At 48.9% G+C, this 20055-nt stretch overlaps 1 protein-coding gene across 1 annotated transcript in view; it reads left to right on the top strand.

The window, feature by feature from the left end:
* CHN1 (chimerin 1) overlaps positions 1-20055 on the top strand; it is a 173113-nt gene that overhangs the window by 7251 nt on the left and 145807 nt on the right. Inside the window, exon 3 of the mRNA XM_075317358.1 lies at positions 13899-13937. Coding sequence (XP_075173473.1) covers positions 13899-13937 — 39 coding nt within the window. The remainder of the gene's footprint in view (positions 1-13898; positions 13938-20055) is intronic.

Raw genomic sequence — 20055 nt, 5'->3', positions numbered from 1 at the left:
CTGTGCATGTAGGCACTGACTATTTCACACTGCTCTGCGCTTCATCTGGGCTATGTGCATCTGATATTGTAATCCTGGAAAAGCCTTTTTAGACCTGATAATAATAGTAATAAATCTTTATTTCTATAGCGCCAACATATTCCGCAGCGCTTTACAATACAGGGGATCATATATAAACAAATAACAGTTATAGAAAATACAATAGAGTATGGAAAAAAAAGAGACAACCCTGCTCGTGAGAGCTTACAATCTACAATGAGATGGGGGGGGGGGGGGGGAAAGGTACAAGTGCTTATTTACAATGACAATCCAGCCATAGCAAGGAAATGGGGGATAGATAATGGCTTCCTGGACGTCGGCCAGAAGCTTGAGATGCATTTGGGTGCCATGGAGTTTGACGTGGGGTTATGTTCTGAGAAGTTGTGGAGGGACTATGTGAATTTAGTTTGGCTAGGGAGTGTGAAAGGCCCCCCTAAAAATATGCGTTTTTAGGGAGTGCCTGAAGCTGAGTAAGTTGTGATTCGTCCTAGCTTCTTGGGGTAGAGTGTTTCAGAGGATTGGTGCAGCTCGGGAGAAGTCTTGGATCCGGGAGTGGGAGGTTCGAATTAGTGTGGATGTTAATCGAAAGTCATTTGCAGAGCATAGAGAACGTGTGGGGTGATAGACAGAGAGGAGGGTGGAGATGTAGGGGGGTGCCGCACTGTGGAGAGCTTTGTGGTGATAGACAGAGAGGAGGGTGGAGATGTAGGGGGTGCCGCACTGTGGAGAGCTTTGTGGTGATAGACAGAGAGGAGGGTGGAGATGTAGGGGGTGCCACACTGTGGAGAGCTTTGTGGTGATGGAGAGGAGGGTGGAGATGTAGGGGGTGCCGCACTGTGGAGAGCTTTGTGCTGATGGAGAGGAGGGTGGAGATGTAGGGGGTGCCACACTGTGGAGAGCTTTGTGGTGATAGACAGAGAGGAGGGTGGAGATGTAGGGGGTGCCACACTGTGGAGAGCTTTGTGGTGATGGAGAGGAGGGTGGAGATGTAGGGGGGTGCCGCACTGTGGAGAGCTTTGTGCTGATGGAGAGGAGGGTGGAGATGTAGGGGGTGCCACACTGTGGAGAGCTTTGTGGTGATAGACAGAGAGGAGGGTGGAGATGTAGGGGGTGCCGCACTGTGGAGAGCTTTGTGCTGATGGAGAGGAGGGTGGAGATGTAGGGGGTGCCACACTGTGGAGAGCTTTGTGGTGATAGACAGAGAGGAGGGTGGAGATGTAGGGGGGTGCCGCACTGTAGAGAGCTTTGTGGTGATAGACAGAGAGGAGGGTGGAGATGTAGGGGGTGCCGCACTGTGGAGAGCTTTGTGGTGATAGACAGAGTGGAGGGTGGAGATGTAGGGGGGTGCCGCACTGTAGAGAGCTTTGTGGTGATAGACAGAGAGGAGGGTGGAGATGTAGGGGGTGCCGCACTGTGGAGAGCTTTGTGGTGATGGAGAGGAGGGTGGAGATGTAGGGGGGTGCCGCACTGTGGAGAGCTTTGTGGTGATGGAGAGGAGGGTGGAGATGTAGGGGGGTGCCACACTGTGGAGAGCTTTGTGGTGATGGACAGAGAGGAGGGTGGAGATGTAGGGTGTGCCACACTGTGGAGAGCTTTGTGGTGATGGAGAGGAGGGTGGAGATGTAGGGGGGTGCCACACTGTGGAGAGCTTTGTGGTGATGGACAGAGAGGAGGGTGGAGATGTAGGGGGTGCCACACTCTGGAGAGCTTTGTGGTGATGGAGAGGAGGGTGGAGATGTAGGGGGTGCCGCACTGTGGAGAGCTTTGTGGTGATGGAGAGGAGGGTGGAGATGTAGGGTGTGCCACACTGTGGAGAGCTTTGTGGTGATGGAGAGGAGGGTGGAGATGTAGGGTGTGCCACACTGTGGAGAGCTTTGTGGTGATGGAAAGGAGGGTGGAGATGTAGGGTGTGCCACACTGTGGAGAGCTTTGTGGTGATGGAGAGGAGGGTGGAGATGTAGGGGGGTGCCACACTGTGGAGAGCTTTGTGGTGATGGACAGAGAGGAGGGTGGAGATGTAGGGGGTGCCACACTCTGGAGAGCTTTGTGGTGATGGAGAGGAGGGTGGAGATGTAGGGTGTACCACACGGTGGAGAGCTTTGTGGTGATGGAGAGGAGGGTGGAGATGTAGGGTGTACCACACGGTGGAGAGCTTTGTGGTGATGGGGAGGAGGGTGGAGATGTAGGGGGGTGCCACACTGTGGAGAGCTTTGTGGTGATGGACAGAGAGGAGGGTGGAGATGTAGGGGGTGCCACACTCTGGAGAGCTTTGTGGTGATGGAGAGGAGGGTGGAGATGTAGGGGGGTGCCACACTGTGGAGAGCTTTGTGGTGATGGAGAGGAGGGTGGAGATGTAGGGGGGTGCCACACTGTGGAGAGCTTTGTGGTGATGGAGAGGAGGGTGGAGATGTAGGGGGTGCCACACTGTGGAGAGCTTTGTGGTGATGGAGAGGAGGGTGGAGATGTAGGGGGGTGCCACACTGTGGAGAGCTTTGTGGTGATGGAGAGGAGGGTGGAGATGTAGGGGGGTAACACACTGTGGAGAGCTTTGTGGTGATAGACAGAGGAGGGTGGAGATGTAGGGGGTAACACACTGTGGAGAGCTTTGTGGTGATAGACAGAGGAGGGTGGAGATGTAGGGGGTGCCACACTGTGGAGAGCTTTGTGTTGATAGACAGAGGAGGGTGGAGATGTAGGGGGTGCCACACTGTGGAGAGTTTTGTGGTGATAGACAGAGGAGGGTGGAGATGTAGGGGGTGCCACACTGTGGAGAGTTTTGTGGTGATAGACAGAGGAGGGTGGAGATGTAGGGGGTGCCACACTGTGGAGAGTTTTGTGGTGATAGACAGAGGAGGGTGGAGATGTAGGGGGTGCCGCACTGTGGAGAGTTTTGTGGTGATAGACAGAGGAGGGTGGAGATGTAGGGGGTGCCACACTGTGGAGAGTTTTGTGGTGATAGACAGAGGAGGGTGGAGATGTAGGGGGTGCCACACTGTGGAGAGCTTTGTGGGTGAGAACAAGCAGTTTGAATTGGATCCTGTGATATAAGGGCAGCCAGTGCAATGACTGGCACAGAGCAGAGGCATCCGAGTAGCGGTTGGCCAGATAGGTGACCCTGGCTGCTGCATTAAGGATGGACTGTAGAGGAGAGAGTCTAGTTAGGGGGAGACCAATTAATAGTTACAGTAGTCGAGGCGGGAGTGGATCAGGGCCACGGTGAGGGTTATTGTCGTTTCCATTGTGAGAAAGGGGCGGATTCTAGAGATGGGCGGCACGGTGGCTCAGTGGTGAGCACTGCAGTCTTGCAGCACTGGGATCCTGGGTTCGATTCCCACCAAGGACAACATCTGCAAGGAGTTTGTATGTTCTCCCCGTGTTTGCGTGGGTTTCCTCCCACACTCCAAAAACATACTGATAGGGAATTTAGATTGTGAGCCCCAATGGGGACAGTGTTGCCAATGTATGTAAAGAAAGCGCTGTGGAATTAATAGCACTACATAAATGAATATTATCATTATTATTATTATTATTATGTTCTTGAGGTGCAAGCGGCAGGAGCGGGCAAGAGATTGTATGTGGGAGGTGAAGGAAAGATCAGTGTCAAGTATAACCCCCAGACAGCGAGAGCTGTGTATATCCCCTCATGCCTGCAAATAACACCTGACTGTGCAAATATTGCCATTCATGATTAAGCATTTAATGTTTCACAAGCCAATATATAGATGCATGGCTGGAGGAATTGGAGTATGAACTCTGTGAGCCAAGAGTTGTGTTGTTTTTTTGTTTTTTTTTGTTTTGTTTTTTTTTCATTTTTTTTTTTTTATGCAAACATTTTCTTTCTGGTGCATGAACCCTCTGTATGGAGCCACGTGTAACATGGACACTGCACAGATGTCACTGGCTGTGGCATGGCTAGTTCTGATCTCCGTCCAGATGCCGTGTGGTTTCTGGGGTAAAGTTTCCTGTATTCAGTAGGTTACTTATAGTTGAATAACCTAACAATGTTGACAAAGCTCATAATTAAATCAGCACTCCAGCATGTTTTTGTTTTGTTTTTATTGCAGCGCTGGAGTGGTACTTTAAATCTAAGTCCCTTTCCCCCTCTCTTAAACTCACATTCCAGCGCCGAAAGTTATAACTCAATACAAGTCTATGAGAGCCTCATTATATATATATAATATACTAGCTGTACTACCCAGCTTCGCTCGGGTTAATAACTGTTGTTAACAAAATAGAATGTATTAACATTCCCGGGATAGAATGTATAAATAGAATGTATTAACGCCCAGGATAGTAACTGTCTCTCTGTTTCTCTCCCATTCTCTGTCTGTCTCCCCCTCTGTATATATCTCTGTCTCTCTCTATCTCTTTGTCTGTCTCTGTCTCTTTCCCTGTCTGTCTCTGACTGTCTTTCTCTGTCTATCTATCTCTTTTTTTCCTGTCTGTCTATCTGTCACTTTCCCTGTCTGTCTCTTTCCCTCTCTTTCCCTGCCTGTCTCTTTCCCTCTTTCTCTTTCCCTGTGTCTGTCTCTTTGTTTGTCTCTTTACCTGTCTTTGTCTGCCTCTTACCCTGTCTGTCTCTTTCCCTTTCTTTCCCTGTCTGTCTGTTTCCTGTGTCTGTCTCGGTCTTTGTGTCTGTCTCTTTCCCTGTCAGTCTGTCTCTTTGTCTGTCTCTGTCTCTTACCCTGTCTGTCTGTTTCCTTCCCTGTCTGTGTCTGCCTCTTTCCCTGTCTGTGTCTGTCTCTTTCCCTGGCTGCATTGTGACACACCAACATTCCATATAAGGGCGTGGCTGCACATTCTTCTGAAGTTCTGGCTGCACTGTGGCTCCCAGCTCCATTCGCTTTAATGGAGGCAGGTTTTTTGGCGCATAACTGTAAAGCGCCGGGTTAAAGTTTCCCCTCAAAATATAGCCTATGACGCTCTCGGGGTCCAGACATGTGAGTGTGCAAAATTTTGGGGCTGTAGCTGCGACGGTGCAGATGCCAATCCCGGACACACACACACACACACACACACACACACACACACACACACACACACACACACACATTCAGCTTTATATATTAATTATATATGTATGGCACTGCCTATATCTCATATAGCAAAATCCTGCTGTTTTTTCCTCTTTAAGGATGCAGAAATGTTTTCTTTTGGCATTTTTTTTCCTCATCTTCCAAAAGTGATAGCTGCATTCTTTTATTTTATTTTTTAACACTAGAAGTCCCAGAGAGGGGTCATTTGACATTTCTACCTTTTGGAACCCAGAGATGGGTGGAATGACCTGAAGGATTTTAGCTAACTTCCTATAATCACCGTCTTTTGTTCTGTAATTAAGGCCATTACTGTCGCACCACAGGAGGTTGTTGTTTTCCATTGAGTTTAGCCATTTAGTTTCTAGTTAGGGCACCGTCACACTTTAGCGACGCTCCAGCAATCCCACCAGTGAGTTGACCTGGTCAGGATCGCTGGTGCATCGCTACTTGGTTGCTAGTGAGCTGTCAATCAGGCAGATCTCACCAGCGACCAGTGACCAGCCCCCAGCCAGCAGCGACGCGTGGAAGCGATGCTGCGCTTGGTAACTAAGGTAAATATTGGGTAACCAAGCGCTTGGTTACCCGATATTTACCTTGGTTACCAGCGCACACCGCTTAGCGCTGGCTCCCTGCACTCGTAGCCAGAGTACACATCGGGTTAATAAGCAAACCGCTGTGCTTATTTACCCCATGTTTACTCCGGCTACTTGTGCAGGGAGCCGGCACTGGCAGCCTGAGAGCGGCGGACGCTGGTAACCAAGGTAAATATCGGGTAACCAAGCAAAGGGCTTCCCTTGGTTACCCGATATTTACCTTGGTTACAGCTTACCGCAGGCTGCCAGACGCCGGCTCTCTGCTCCCTGCACATTCAGATCGTTGCTCTCTCGCTGTCAAACTAAGGGTCATTTGACCCTCTTTTGGGACTTCAGGGGGGAGCTTGAAATTTCTGGGACTTCTAGTATTAATTAATTTTGCTATTTTTGGATCAGAAAGTAGGGATTTAAGCTTTTGTTATTTTCAATGTTGGATCTTTAAGTACTGTTTAAAGATAAATAAATAAACAAAAATATATATTTTTTTATTTTTTTTTCTATTGTGGACTTGAGCCTGTGATCTGTTGATTGTAGGTTATTATACTGTGGTGTTGCAGTATACTAGGATTTAACTTTCAGAAAGCCCCAGTAGCCCTTGATCCATACTACCACTAACTTATGATGTGTTGTTATTATGATTATTATTATTTTTTTTATTATTATTATATCTGCATACTGGCAAAACAGAGGTGGCCTTTAGTTAAAGGCAGGGGAGAAGGGCAGCAGGTTATTTGAAGGTGACTTATCTATTACTGTAAAGGGTCACCCTATGTTGCGCAGATTGTCCGTCGCCAGCTGTACTCTCCGTGCAGCGTCCTCGTGTTTCTCAAGGTCTTTTGTAGTTATCTAATCAATTGGATATTTCTTACTGACAGTTTCTAAAATCCATCTCCATCTTTTTTGGGGGGGCAATGAGCATCTTGCTTTGCAGCCGCTTCCTTAGTGTTTCCTTCTGTGATCTCCGGTCACACAAGGGAAGGGTGAGTGAAAGTTTTCAGGTCGTATTGAATTGACAGGAAAGGAAATGCTGATCCTAGCTGAAAATAACAAACGCGGAGCAGAAGGTAGGAGGTTATATAATCTAGTGGTAAATCAGATCGTTTCCTCTAGTTTCCGCTCTGCAGGGATCTGGGAGCTTTTTTTTTTTCTTTTCTTTGTTAGATTGGACCTGATTATTTTGTATATTAGGAAATGGCATAAACAGCCGTTCCCGGTATTCCTATATTATCAGTGTTCCTCCCTTTACAAGCAGGGAAAGTCTAAGCCTGGAAACTGCTAATTTATAAAGTGTTTTATTGATTTATTTATTTTCTTTTTTTTTTTTTTTTTTTTTTTAAAGTTTTACTTATGACCAGATTGTATTAACCAAAAAAGCAAACCTAGCATTCACTTGACGTTTATTTTTGATGCTGACCATGTCCCTGTCGTCCTCCACCCTCTCTTCCACCATGCTCATCATGTGACAACTGCACCCAATCAGGAAGCTGCAACGGCATGGCCAGAGGAGCACGAGGGTTCGATATGTGCTACCTTTAAATTTAATTTTATTTTTTTACTATACATTTTCTGGCAAAGTAAGGTAATGAAGTATATGACAACAAGTCATAAATGTGAGGTGTCTGGAGTATAGACTCTTGTGTGAGAAATGGGATTTAAGGCCCCCCCATAGACATTAGACTCGGAATCAGGGAAGCCGACCAGTTCTGTTGGGTTGTCCTGATCAGAAGACTGCTTTTAATCATCTTTATTACGTCATAGTCGTCGTCGTAGAAGTTGGCCCCACTAGGAGTCGTGAGCGTGACAATGACTTTTTGCAATGAACTCGTCCTGTCCACTGACTGTGTGGCGCCCCTGAGCTACACCAGGATTCAGGGCCTACCCCCAGGGACCTGGAACACCAGTGCCAGCAACACCTAAACACACCAAAATCCCAGTTTCCACTCCACACCAGGGGTAATTGGCTAGTTGGACACAAGGGGATGGCCAACTAGAGGGTGGAGCCAGACCAGGGGAACTAGACAGCCTGGTGGGAGGGGACAACAGACAAAACAGTATTAGTGAGTGAAAGTGGAAAGATTTGCCTGATAGCAGGGTCGTGTAAACTGTGACCAGGGGCACAGGAGAGTGGTGGCCAGGGCAGGTACACCCGAGTACCGCTGGGACCAGAGCACCGACGGAGCACAGGGCCCTAGGTCAGGCGACAGTTTAATACGGCCTGGCAAATACCTGCACAGTGAGGAGACCTTCACGGACCTAACTGAGCCACAGATCCGGGGGCACCAGCAGTAAAGCAAGGATCAGGGTTTGGGACACAGACCAGCCCTAAAGGGTCCACACTGCCCGCCGTACGGACAAGGAGACCGCCACACAAAAGGACAGTCAGGTCCCCAAACTGCTTCAAGCTACGGGGACCCAACCACACTGAGGGTGCTGGGGACAGAGCAACCGAGTCACCAAGCTGGCCCTAGCTATTCAGGGACCGGAAGTGGTCATCAGAGGGTCAAGAGTGAGTAGAGACTGTTAACTTCAACCATGGTGTGGCCTCCCTTATTAACGGCGAAAGTCTCCATTATACAAATCTCCTGGCTCAGCCCTACTGCGGAGGGCCTACCATCATAGCTGCCATCACCACCAGCCTTAGAGGTACCCCACTCAGCAGCTGCGGTTTCACCATGCTATCCGCAACCTGCAGGTGGCATCACACTAATGACTTTAGTATCCCCTATAAATACTCCCCATTTAAAAAGCACCCAGGGCACGGGACCGGGCAACTGCCACCAAAGTGACATTCCCCAGTTGCAAACCGCCCGGTACAGAGTATACAGAGTACTCTATTCCCTACGCGACACAACTGAAAACGGGCCGACCTGACTTTGGTTGGCACTATGACATGTTTCTTATGAAAAAGAGGGTAATTTTGATAATTCTTATATAATACGTTAACACTGAGTCCGCATCTTTCTCTTATCAGCCGATGTGCCTCTAACAGCCACGTGCAGATTAGCGATCTGCCCGCCACTGTTAAGTTAAATCCCACTATCAATTTCTGCCAGTGGGGAGCGCTCTATTTCTGCTCCCATTGGTGGGCCCGTGGGTTGTCATAACAGCCGGGGGGGGGGGGGTCAGCTGATGACCCCTGTGTTTGTTATTACGAACTTCCTGTGAACGCCGGCTGCGAGCGACATTCATAGGAGATTGTGATTTCTGCCATATGGAGCGTCCCGCAAAAAACAAAACGTGCGGCTATACAGGTATTGATGAAAAAATAAAGTTATTGCTCTTGGAAGAAGGGGAGGAAGAAATGGAAAATCACCGAATGGTGAAAGGGTTGTTGACAGTCACCCAGAAGTGCAGGAACATAGCGTACACTTGGGGTTACATTTTGTAGCTGCAGTATTGCCCTCAGTTCACTAGTAGTTATTGTATGGAGTCGATGCGTAGCGCTCTATAGGGGAGGGTTGTACGGGGTCACAGCTATTGAACAATTCCTGCCGTCCTCTTGGGACTAATCAATGGCTGTTCCCGTTATGTTGCTTTCCTAAAGTCTTGTGCCGGTTTACGCTGTGCTATGCCAGATCTTTGGGTGTTTCTTGCTGTCGATGTGCAGATTACATGGTGCAGCCCGGTTAGTGATGTTAATCCCATTCCATGCCTAGATCTCCTCCTCCGCCGATGTGACCAGAGCTAATTAGAGACCAATCTTATGAGGTCACTGACATAAAGGGAAGACTGTGCTCTGTATTTCACTTAGTGGACAGCGGCCAAAAGCTGAAGGATGTTTTCTGCATTTGTCTTCTCATGGATAATAATTATTTTTCTGGAACCAATTTTTTTATTCTCTTCCTTGGAGTCATGTTTTCTGGACGTGTAATGTGACGGTCGCTTCCTGTGCCCATATTTCACCTTAAAACATATCTCCTCGCTCCTCCCACTTGTACTTTTGCTGCTTTTCTTTTGTTACTACAGTACTTTTAAACTAGTCATTCAGAATCATTAGTAAATAAAATGTGGTAAATCTACGATGTCACTTATTAGGCTACTTTCACACTTGCGTTTTTTTCCTTCCGTCACAATCTGCCCTTTTGGAAAACAGCGGAATCCGTTAACGGATTCCGCTGTTTCCCATAGACTTGTATGGATGACGGATTGTGCCAAAAGTACCTGCATTGCTTCAGCTGGCCGACGTTGCGTCCATCGGGCGGAAGGAACGCAGCATGTAACGCTTTTTGAGCGGCGGAATCCTCTATTTTTCACTGCGCATGCTCATCTATTATTTATTTATTTTTTTTTTTTTTTTAAATCACAGAAACTTTATTTTGTCTCTCTGTGGCCGAACGTTCAGCTGAGAACCGGCATGTGAGAGCGCTCAGCTGAGCAGCCGGCGTGTGAGAGCTCTCAGCTGAGCAGCCGGCGTGTGAGAGCTCTCAGCTGAGCAGCCGGCGTGTGAGAGCTCTCAGCTGAGCAGCCGGCGTGTGAGAGCTCTCAGCTGAGCAGCCGGCGTGTGAGAGCTCTCAGCTGAGCAGCCGGCGTGTGAGAGCTCTCAGCTGAGCAGCCGGCGTGTGAGAGCTCTCAGCTGAGCAGCCGGCGTGTGAGAGCTCTCAGCTGAGCAGCCGGCGTGTGAGAGCTCTCAGCTGAGCAGCCGGCGTGTGAGAGCTCTCAGCTGAGCAGCCGGCGTGTGAGAGCTCTCAGCTGAGCGCCCGGCAGCCGGCGTGTGAGAGCTCTCAGCTGAGCAGCCGGCGTGTGAGAGCTCTCAGCTGAGCGCCCGGCAGCCGGCGTGTGAGAGGTCTCAGCTGAGCGCCCGGCAGCCGGCGTGTGAGAGGTCTCAGCTGAGCGCCCGGCAGCCGGCGTGTGAGAGCTCTCAGCTGAGCGCCCGGCAGCCGCCGTGTGAGAGGTCTCAGCTGAGCGCCCGGCAGCCGCCGTGTGAGAGCTCTCAGCTGAGCGCCCGGCAGCCGGCGCGTGAGAGCTCTCAGCTGAGCGCCCGGCAGCCGGCGCGTGAGAGCTCTCAGCTGAGCGCCCGGCAGCCGGCGCGTGAGAGCTCTCAGCTGAGCGCCCGGCAGCCGGCGCGTGAGAGCTCTCAGCTGAGCGCCCGGCAGCCGGCGCGTGAGAGCTCTCAGCTGAGCGCCCGGCAGCCGGCGCGTGAGAGCTCTCAGCTGAGCGCCCGGCAGCCGGCGCGTGAGAGCTCTCAGCTGAGCGCCCGGCAGCCGGCGCGTGAGAGCTCTCAGCTGAGCGCCCGGCAGCCGGCGCGTGAGAGCTCTCAGCTGAGCGCCCGGCAGCCGGCGCGTGAGAGCTCTCAGCTGAGCGCCCGGCAGCCGGCGCGTGAGAGCTCTCAGCTGAGCGCCCGGCAGCCGGCGCGTGAGAGCTCTCAGCTGAGCGCCCGGCAGCCGGCGCGTGAGAGCTCTCAGCTGAGCGCCCGGCAGCCGGCGCGTGAGAGCTCTCAGCTGAGCGCCCGGCAGCCGGCGCGTGAGAGCGCTCAGCTGAGCGCCCGGCAGCCGGCGCGTGAGAGCGCTCAGCTGAGCGCCCGGCAGCCGGCGCGTGAGAGCGCTCAGCTGAGCAGCCGGCGCGTGAGAGCGCTCAGCTGAGCAGCCGGCCGGCGCGTGAGAGCGCTCAGCTGAGCAGCCGGCCGGCGCGTGAGAGCGCTCAGCTGAGCAGCCGGCCGGCGCGTGAGAGCGCTCAGCTGAGCGCCCGGCCGGCGCGTGAGAGCGCTCAGCTGAGCGCCCGGCCGCCGGGTGATCGGCTGATCGTTCACAATAGTCTGCTGCCGGTAAAACTGTACAGAAGAGAAAAAAAAAGCTTTCCGTTGTTTTATACGATCCGTTGCATTCGTGGTGCCATTATATGCAACGCATCCGTTGCATCCGTCACACAACGCAATGCAACGGATGCCGTTCAACGCAAGTGTGAAACTAGCCTAAGAAGGGTACTCACACTTTAGACATTTATGGTATATCCGGCCTCAATCTGTAAAGCATTTGCACAGCTAGGAATGGAGAGATGGCTACTTCTCTAGCTTCGGTAAAATTTCAGAAAATAGTGCATCATTTTTTCTTGGCTTTTATTTTTTTTTTCTTAACGCCCCATAGAAATAAATGGAGGGCGCACTGCAAAATGGTATACATGCAGGTTTCAGCCTAGTATCATTTTTAGCTTCTCAGCGGTGGCAGCCATTATTGGGTTTATTTGCCAACTTGGAGGAGCTGATATCCCGAAATTGACGTTGATCTTATTCACCAATTGTCGGTGGCTCAGTGGTTAGCCTTGCAGCGCTGGGGTCGTGGGTTCAAATCGCACCAAGGACAACATCTGCAGGACGTTTGTATGTTCTCCCTGTGTTTGCGTTGGTTTTTTCCAGGTACTCCGGTTTCATACCACGCTCAAAAACATACTGATAAGAAATTTACATTGTGAGCCCTAATGGAGACAGTGATGATGATGTATGTAAAGGACTGGGGAATACGTTAGCGCTATATAAAAATAAAGATTATTATATTGTTATCGGTTGTGGAGAAATGCCGACAATCGGCCAAGGAATGAACAAAACGTTTGTTCGTTGGGTGATTAGATCATTATCAGAAAATCATCCCATGTGAATAGGAGATGTACTGCCAATAACCATAATATTCTGTGTATACAGATCAGTCATATAAAAGGGAATCTGTCACCAGGTTTTTGCCATCTAACCTAAGAGCAGCATAATGTAGAGACAGAGACCCTGATTCCAGTGATGTCATTTATTGGGCTGTAGTGATGAAACTGTGATGTTATGATTAGTGGACTAGTAAACCTGATGTCAGGTAGTCCTCTATATTTTGAACTCTGTATAACCCCACCATCACCACTGATTGGCAGCTTTCTGCCTATGCACAGTGTACACAGAAAGCTGCTAATCAGTGGTGTGAGCAAGGTTATACAGAGCTCAGTGTTCAGAGATCTGCAGCAGATAAACCAGTCATTTTATTAAACTGCAGCAAGCAGCCCAGTAAGGGTATGTTCACACGTCATTTAGATACCAGTGTACCTTCATTGTTTTTGAAGCAGATGATGTTTCAGGAAAAAGCCAGTAATATTGACTGTTTCCAAGTGGAAGCCACCTGAGGAATGGTCAGGTCACTTTTTAGTGGCTTGTGAAGCCTGAAGTAGTCAAAAGAAGGGAAAAAAGATGGAACATGTGCACAAAAAGATGTTTTTTTAGTTGCAGTAAATGTCAATTGTTTTTGGCGAGTTTTGCACTTTGTATGGATTCCATGCGGAAAAAGACATCGTATGCATGTACACTAAGGCTACTTTCACACATCCGTTTTTTTCCCATCAGGCACAATCCGGAAAAAAAACGGATAAAACTGATCCGGCGCCGGATCTGTTTTATCCCCATTGATTTGTATCCTAATTGATTTGCTTTTGCCAGATCTGGCGTAATTGGCTAATGCGGCGGCTGGATGGAACGTCTCTTGCAACGTTTTTTGTCTCTGACAAAAAAACACATCGCACCGGATCCGGCGCAATACGGCGTGATTTGCAATGGAAGCCTATGGTCGCCGGATCTGGCATAATGCGGCAAAAAATGGATCCGTTTTTTTAAACTGAGCATGCTTCAATGTATTGTAAAAAAAAAAAAAAAAACGGATCCAGCAAAAAATGGACGAAATAGATGCGCCGTATCCGTTTTTTGACGAATCAGGTATACCGGATCCATCCAAAAAAAAACGATCCGGCGCATCCGTTTTTGCATATTCTGCGCTGGATCCGTTGCATCAGGCACACGCCGGATTGTGCCTGATGCCAAAAAACTGATGTGTGAAAGTAGCCTAAGTGACACATTTCCAGAATCTGGGTCTCTTCCTGTACTCGCAGACGCGACAGTAAAAATCCGGTGACAGATTCTCTTCACCAATCGTTCCATGCATATGGCATTCCAGGTGACTTTTGTAAACAGGCCATCAATCAGCCACCGTTAAGCTTGCATTTAGCAGGTTAGTAATGATTCCACCGGTGTTATTGTAAACCAATGGGGAAAAATGGTGGAATGCTACGATTGTCCTGTGTCCAAACAGAGTAGTCACTGTATGTATGCTCTTATAATCCTAGAAGTCAGACCTCCAAGATAAACAAGATACGCTAGGGCTAAGCCATCGCATTCTCCAGCTTTATTTCGCTGGTAAAATGTATTTCATGATGTCTATGACCTTACTATTGTAGCCAGTTAATAATTTTTGCAATTTTTTTTTTCTTTCAGATAATGATGAGTACAGGCCGCCTGTGTGGAAATCTTACTGTAAGTGTCAACTATTTCTATCTGATATATGGCACCAGGAAAGAATATATTGCCACGAACTGGAAAGAACATGCAAAGTGTCGGCTAAGGCTGCTTTCACACTACGTTTTTTTAACATGCGTCATAAACTTTTTTTTAAACGCAAAAACGGATCCAGTGCAAATGCGTTTTCATTTCAATGCATTTGCAATGGACTCGCGTCAACATGTGTTCACATGCGTTATAGTGAGGATCCAGCGACTTGCAGTTTTTTTTAACTTTTTTCAAAACGCTACTTGTATCGTTTTTGAGCTGCGTCCAAATACTGCAAATTGCTGGATCCTGACTATACTGCACGCAAACGTATGTGAACGCTGGCATGCTGATAGACCGGATCCTGCTTGCTCTACTGAGCATGCCCAGAAACCAGCCTAGCGTGATCAGTCCCTCTCTCCCCCTCCCTCTCTCCCCCTCCCTCCCTCCCCCACCCCTCTCTCCCCCTCCCTCTCTCCCCCCTCCCCTCTCTCCCCCCTCCCTCTCTCTCCCCCTCCCTCTCTCTCCCCTCCCTCTCTCTCCCCCTCCCTCTCTCTCCCCCTCCCTCTCTCTCCCCTCCTCTCTCTCCCCCCCCTCCTCTCCCCTCCCTCCCCCTCCCCTCCTCTCTCCCCCTCCCTCTCTCTCCCCCTCCCTCTCCTCTCCCCCTCCCTCTCTCTCCCCCTCCCCCTCTCTCCCCCTCCCTCTCTCTCCCCCCTCCCTCTCTCTCCCCCCTCCCTCTCTCTCCCCCCTCCCTCTCTCTCCCCCCTCCCTCTCTCTCCCCCCTCCCTCTCTCTCCCCCTCCCTCTCTCTCCCCCCTCCCTCTCTCTCCCCCCTCCCTCTCTCTCCCCCCTCCCCTCTCTCTCCCCCCTCCCTCTCTCTCCCCTCCCTCTCTCTCCCCCCTCCCTCTCTCTCCCCCTCCCTCCTCTCTCCCCCTCCCTCTCTCTCCCCTCCCTCTCTCTCCCCTCCCTCTCTCTCCCCTCCACTCCCTCTCCCCCTCCCTCTCTCTCCCCCTCCCTCTCTCTCCCCCTCCCTCTCTCTCCCCCTCCCTCTCTCTCCCCCTCCCTCTCTCTCCCCTCCCTCTCTCTCCCCCCTCCCTCTCTCTCCCCCTCCCTCTCTCTCCCCCTCCCTCTCTCTCCCCCTCCCTCTCTCTCCCCCTCCCTCTCTCTCCCCCTCCCCTCTCTCCTCCCCCTCCCTCTCTCTCCCCCTCCCTCTCTCTCCCCCTCCCTCTCTCTCCCCCTCCCTCTCTCTCTCCCCCTCCCTCTCTCTCCCCCTCCCTCTCTCTCTCCCCCTCCCTCTCTCTCTCCCCCTCCCTCTCTCTCTCCCCCTCTCTCCCTCTCTCTCTCCCTCTCTCTCCCTCTCTCTCCCTCTCTCTCTCCCCCCTCTCTCCCTCTCTCTCTCCCCCTCTCTCCCTCTCTCTTCCCCCTCTCTCCCTCTCTCTCTCCCCCTCTCTCCCTCTCTCTCTCCCCCTCTCTCCCTCTCTCTCTCCCCCTCCCTCTCTCTCTCTCTCCCCCTCTCTCCCTCTCTCTCTCCCCCTCCCTCTCTCTCTCTCTCCCCCTCTCTCCCTCTCTCTCTCCCCTCTCTCCCTCTCTCTCTCCCCCTCTCTCCCTCTCTCTCTCCCCCTCCCTCTCTCTCTCCCCCTCTCTCCCTCTCTCCCTCTCTCTCTCCCCCTCTCTCCCCCTCTCCCCTCTCTCCCCCCTCTCCCCTCTCTCCCCCTCTCTCTCCCCCTCTCTCCCCCTCTCTCCCCCCTCTCTCCCCCCTCTCTCCCCCCGAGAGCAGCGGACGCTCGTAACCAAGGTAAATATCGGTATTCAAGCAAAGCGCTTCTTAGTTACCCGATGTTGACCTTACTTACCTGTGCAGGGAGCCGGCTCATAGCAGCTGCGGGCTCATAACCAAGGTAAATATCGGGTATTCAAGCAAAGCACTTCACTTAGTTACCCGATATTTACCTTGGTTACGAGCCTCGCAGCTGTCAGATGCCGACTCCCAGTCTATCACGTTCAGTTCCCGTCACTCCCGATCACATGACTCCAATGCCCGCCCATAAACTTCAAGTGACTGGATCCTGCAAAATAACACATGCATTTTTCTTTGCAAAAACAGGATCCGCTTTTACAGCAAAAAAACGTTCATGACGCATGTTATAAAAAAGTAGTGTGAAAACAGCCTAATAAATGCGTTGGAGCAGCTTCTGTTAGGATTAGTGATGAGCGAGCACTGCCATGCTGAGTACTCGAAACAAGCAGGTCGGACACTTGGACAGGTTCCACTCGAGTATGGCGTATAATGGAAGTTCTTTCGTAGAAATGTTCGAGTTCCCAATTTTATTTCCATTATACTCGATACATAAGTCGAGTCCGTCCAGCATCCGACTGCTCGTTTGGAGAACCGAGCATGGTAGTTCTTGCTTACCAATAGTCAGGATGCAATCAGAAGCAAACAGGATATCTTTATAATAATAAAAAATGAGAATATAGATCAGGCATATTTCACATCATAAAAGGGAATGTACAAAGATTTCCTTAGTTTGTGAGAAGGCTAACATTCCACTAGTGCCACCTATCGGAGATCTATAGGTCCGCAAGGCCGGGTCTAGTGAATTGTACAGTGTTTTGTGAACAATCGTGCAGTAAAGCCCCCTCGTGGGACCAATAAATATTGAAAAATAAAAAACTAGTTGTACAAAAACATTTAAAAGAATAAAACGCACAGTTTTATGAAAAAAGATTTCCAATAGCATAAACAGTGTATTAAAAAAGACACTTTGCATTACAGTTTTAAGTACGGGGACCAGATTTCTAAATTATTTTATTGAAAAATATTGACTTTTTCAGTGCAACAGTAATAGCAATGTAACAAAAAAAGAATATTCCAGAATTGATGTTACATCTTCATCCATCCTACCAAAAAAGTAGACTAAAAATGTCTTGTGTGTCCATCAACGGCAGTAATGAAAAGTACAGCTTGTCCCCCCCCCACCAAAAAAAAAAGTCCTCACAGCTCCTTTAAAAAAAAAATAAATAAAAAAAAAAAATAGTGTATGTGTATGTGTGTGTATGTGTGTGTGTGTGTGTGTATATATACATACATATACATATAAACAATGTTTATGCATGAGCAATAGTAGTGATTAATAAATACATTATTGCCATTATAGTACATTATATACTATTCTGCTCTTATTAAAGGGAACCGGTCACCAGTTGTTTTTTTTTTAGTGTATGTGCTAATCCCACCACCGTCCTTAGCACCTATGCTGCAATCTAACAATTGATATCTTTTGCCCTGACCCCCTGCATATCCCCAAAAAAACATTTGAGTAGCTCCCGCACTGTATGCAAAAGCAACCGGGCCAGTCCGATGGGTGTCTTTGCTGCGGCTACTGTTCCTCCTCCCCTCTGGTAATCACCGACCTCCCGATGTGATTGATGTGAATGACACGCCCTGTGTCATCCACATAGCTGGACAAAATCTCACTCCTGTGTAGGGAGATTGCGGTTCGCACAGGGGCACTTTGCTCTCCACTGCTTTGGGTTGCTGCCGACGCATACTCAGTTAGGTGTCATTCTGTGCCTGCAGAAGGGCAAAAAAAAGTGCACCTGCACGAATCACAATCTCCCTGCGCAGGCGCGAGGTCTTGTCCGGCTATGTGGATGACGCAGGGCGCGTTATCCACATTACCAGAGGGACAGGAGCCGTGGCAAAGACACCCATCGGACTGGACCGGTTGCATTTGCATACAGTGCGAGAGCTATTCAAAAGGTTTTTGTTGGGGATATGCAGGGGGTCCGAACATAATATACCACTTTTCAGGTTGAGGCCACATGGGGATTTGTGCGAGTCCTTGCATCACAATCGGCACACGCTCGCAGCACAGCGGGAGCAGAGTGTTATTCGATTGTGGTCCGATCGTGTGATCAGACCACAGCTGTGGAGGGGAGGGCTGGCGCTGTGGAAGAGAGGGAGGGATTTATCTCCCTCTTTCCTTCGTTGCCGGCTGATGCAAGAATCGCACTGCGGTCGGTGTAATGTGAGAGCAATGCAATATTTCTCTCGCCCCCATAGACTTGAATGGGTGCGAGTGACACAGGATCGCATGCCACCCGCTGCCTGCTGCGATTGTTTTCTCGCTCTGATTAGGGCTGAGAAAAAAATCGCTCATGGGAGCGCCCCATAGAGTAATATTGGTCCGAGTGAAATGCAATTTTGTTATTGCATTTCACTCCCTCTGTATTACTCGCCGTGTGTGCTGAGCCCTAGAATGCAGCATAGGTGCTAAGGAAGTTGGTGGGATTAGCTCATACACTAAAAAACTGGTAACAGGTTCCCTTTAAAAATGACCAATGTGATGTTATCCTGATAAGATAATAAGGGCGCAGTCAGACGGCCATATAACTGGTGGCTCTCCTGACCTGAGCATGATCGTTGCACAGAACTGCAAACGTTCACGCTCGGGTCAGGAGGGCTGCCGGGCACTGTGATGCGATCCTCGTCCAAGTTATATGGCCCTCTAACCTTGTTCTAAGTAAAATAATAAAAATAAGCTATTTAAGCTCCAGATTGGCGCATTTGCTGCCCGACCCCCAGTTACCTATTTCTGCAGCCACTCCTTGGCCTCAGCAGTCAGGTCACTGGTGGTCTTCACGTCATTACTTCCAGTCCAGCAAAGACTGTAGGGAACAACAAAACAGGAGTTGTGGGTGGGTTCTGGGGACCAGTATGACCTCCTTTATCAGGATGGCATCCCATTAATAAGTATTAGTAATGAGCACAAAACCATGTTTAGCTCTTTCCAGTGGTCGTGTTTAAAACCTCTACATATCTGCAGAGCAGAAAAATAGCCTCCGACCACTGTCACAAAGTATTACATAGATCTGCACAGTATTTTAGACCTAGAATCATCATGGCACTCATTCGCTGCCTCTTACATCCTTTACTTTCCATGGGGAACTGTGTAACCATTTCTGTACTCTATAACTAAGAAATTTCTATGAATCGGGAAGGAAATAATTGAGTGGATGCTGCTATTATAAGCAGCTTTACACACGCAGATGTGAGGACCATGATGATGTTCTAATGTCACAGTCATGAACGCCGCCAAAGAGTTCCATGGAAGAAAATGAGAAATATAAGGATCGCTATAGGGGACAACACCCTTCCTGGCTCATAACACTTAAAAGAAGCGTCTCTGCGGAGCTGTAACACTTGAGATCCATCATCTCTATTACTCCTATAATAAGGCAGATACATTTCACTATAACCTTATAAAAACTGATGAACAGTTGGAGACTAACTTTTGCCAATCAAAACGTTTAGGGCCCTATTCATTATTTTATTTGCTTTTTTTTTAAAAAAAGTTTTTGATGTTTTTAGCCGGGTTTTTATTTGCATCAGCTTCTTTAAATTTTACTTTTTAAGTTAATTATTTTTTCCTAGATATTTACAGCATCAATTAATGTTTATTTTTCTTCTGTTCCGTTTTTTTTTTTTATCGCAATATTTTTTTTTTCATTTATTTATTTATTTTTTTTTTTGCATGAACATACTCCACCTGCTCTTGGAGGGATTTTAAATACAAGTGCATCTCAATAAATTAGAATATCATCAAAAAGTTGAATTTATTTCAGTAATTTAATGCTAAAAGGGAAACGCATATATTATATGGAGTCATTACACACACAGTGATTTATTTCAAGTGTTTATTTCTGTTAATGTTGATGATTATGGCTTACAGCCAATGAAAACCCAAAAGTCATTATCTTAGAAAACTAGAATAATTACCACAACACACCTGCAAAGGCTTCCTACACGTTTAAAATGGTACCTTAATCTGGTTCAGTAGGGAAAGACTGCTGACTTGACAGATGTCCAGAAGGCAGTCATTGACACACTCCACAAGGAGAGTAAACCACAAAAGGCCATTGCTAAAGAAGCTGGCTGTTCAGAGTGCTGTATCCAAGCATATTAATGGAAACTTGAGTGGAAGGAAAAAGTGTGGTAGAAAAAGGTGCACAAGCAACCGGGATAACCGCAGCCTTCAAAGGATTAAGAAAAGGCCATACAAAAATTTTGGAGAGATTCACAAGGAGTGGACGCTGCTGGAGTC

This window comes from Anomaloglossus baeobatrachus, chromosome 7 (assembly GCF_048569485.1).
Source record: "Anomaloglossus baeobatrachus isolate aAnoBae1 chromosome 7, aAnoBae1.hap1, whole genome shotgun sequence".
Lineage (NCBI taxonomy): Eukaryota > Metazoa > Chordata > Amphibia > Anura > Aromobatidae > Anomaloglossus > Anomaloglossus baeobatrachus.
The sequence above is the reverse complement of the archived record's forward strand: the minus strand, read 5'-3'. Positions and strand labels throughout refer to the sequence as shown.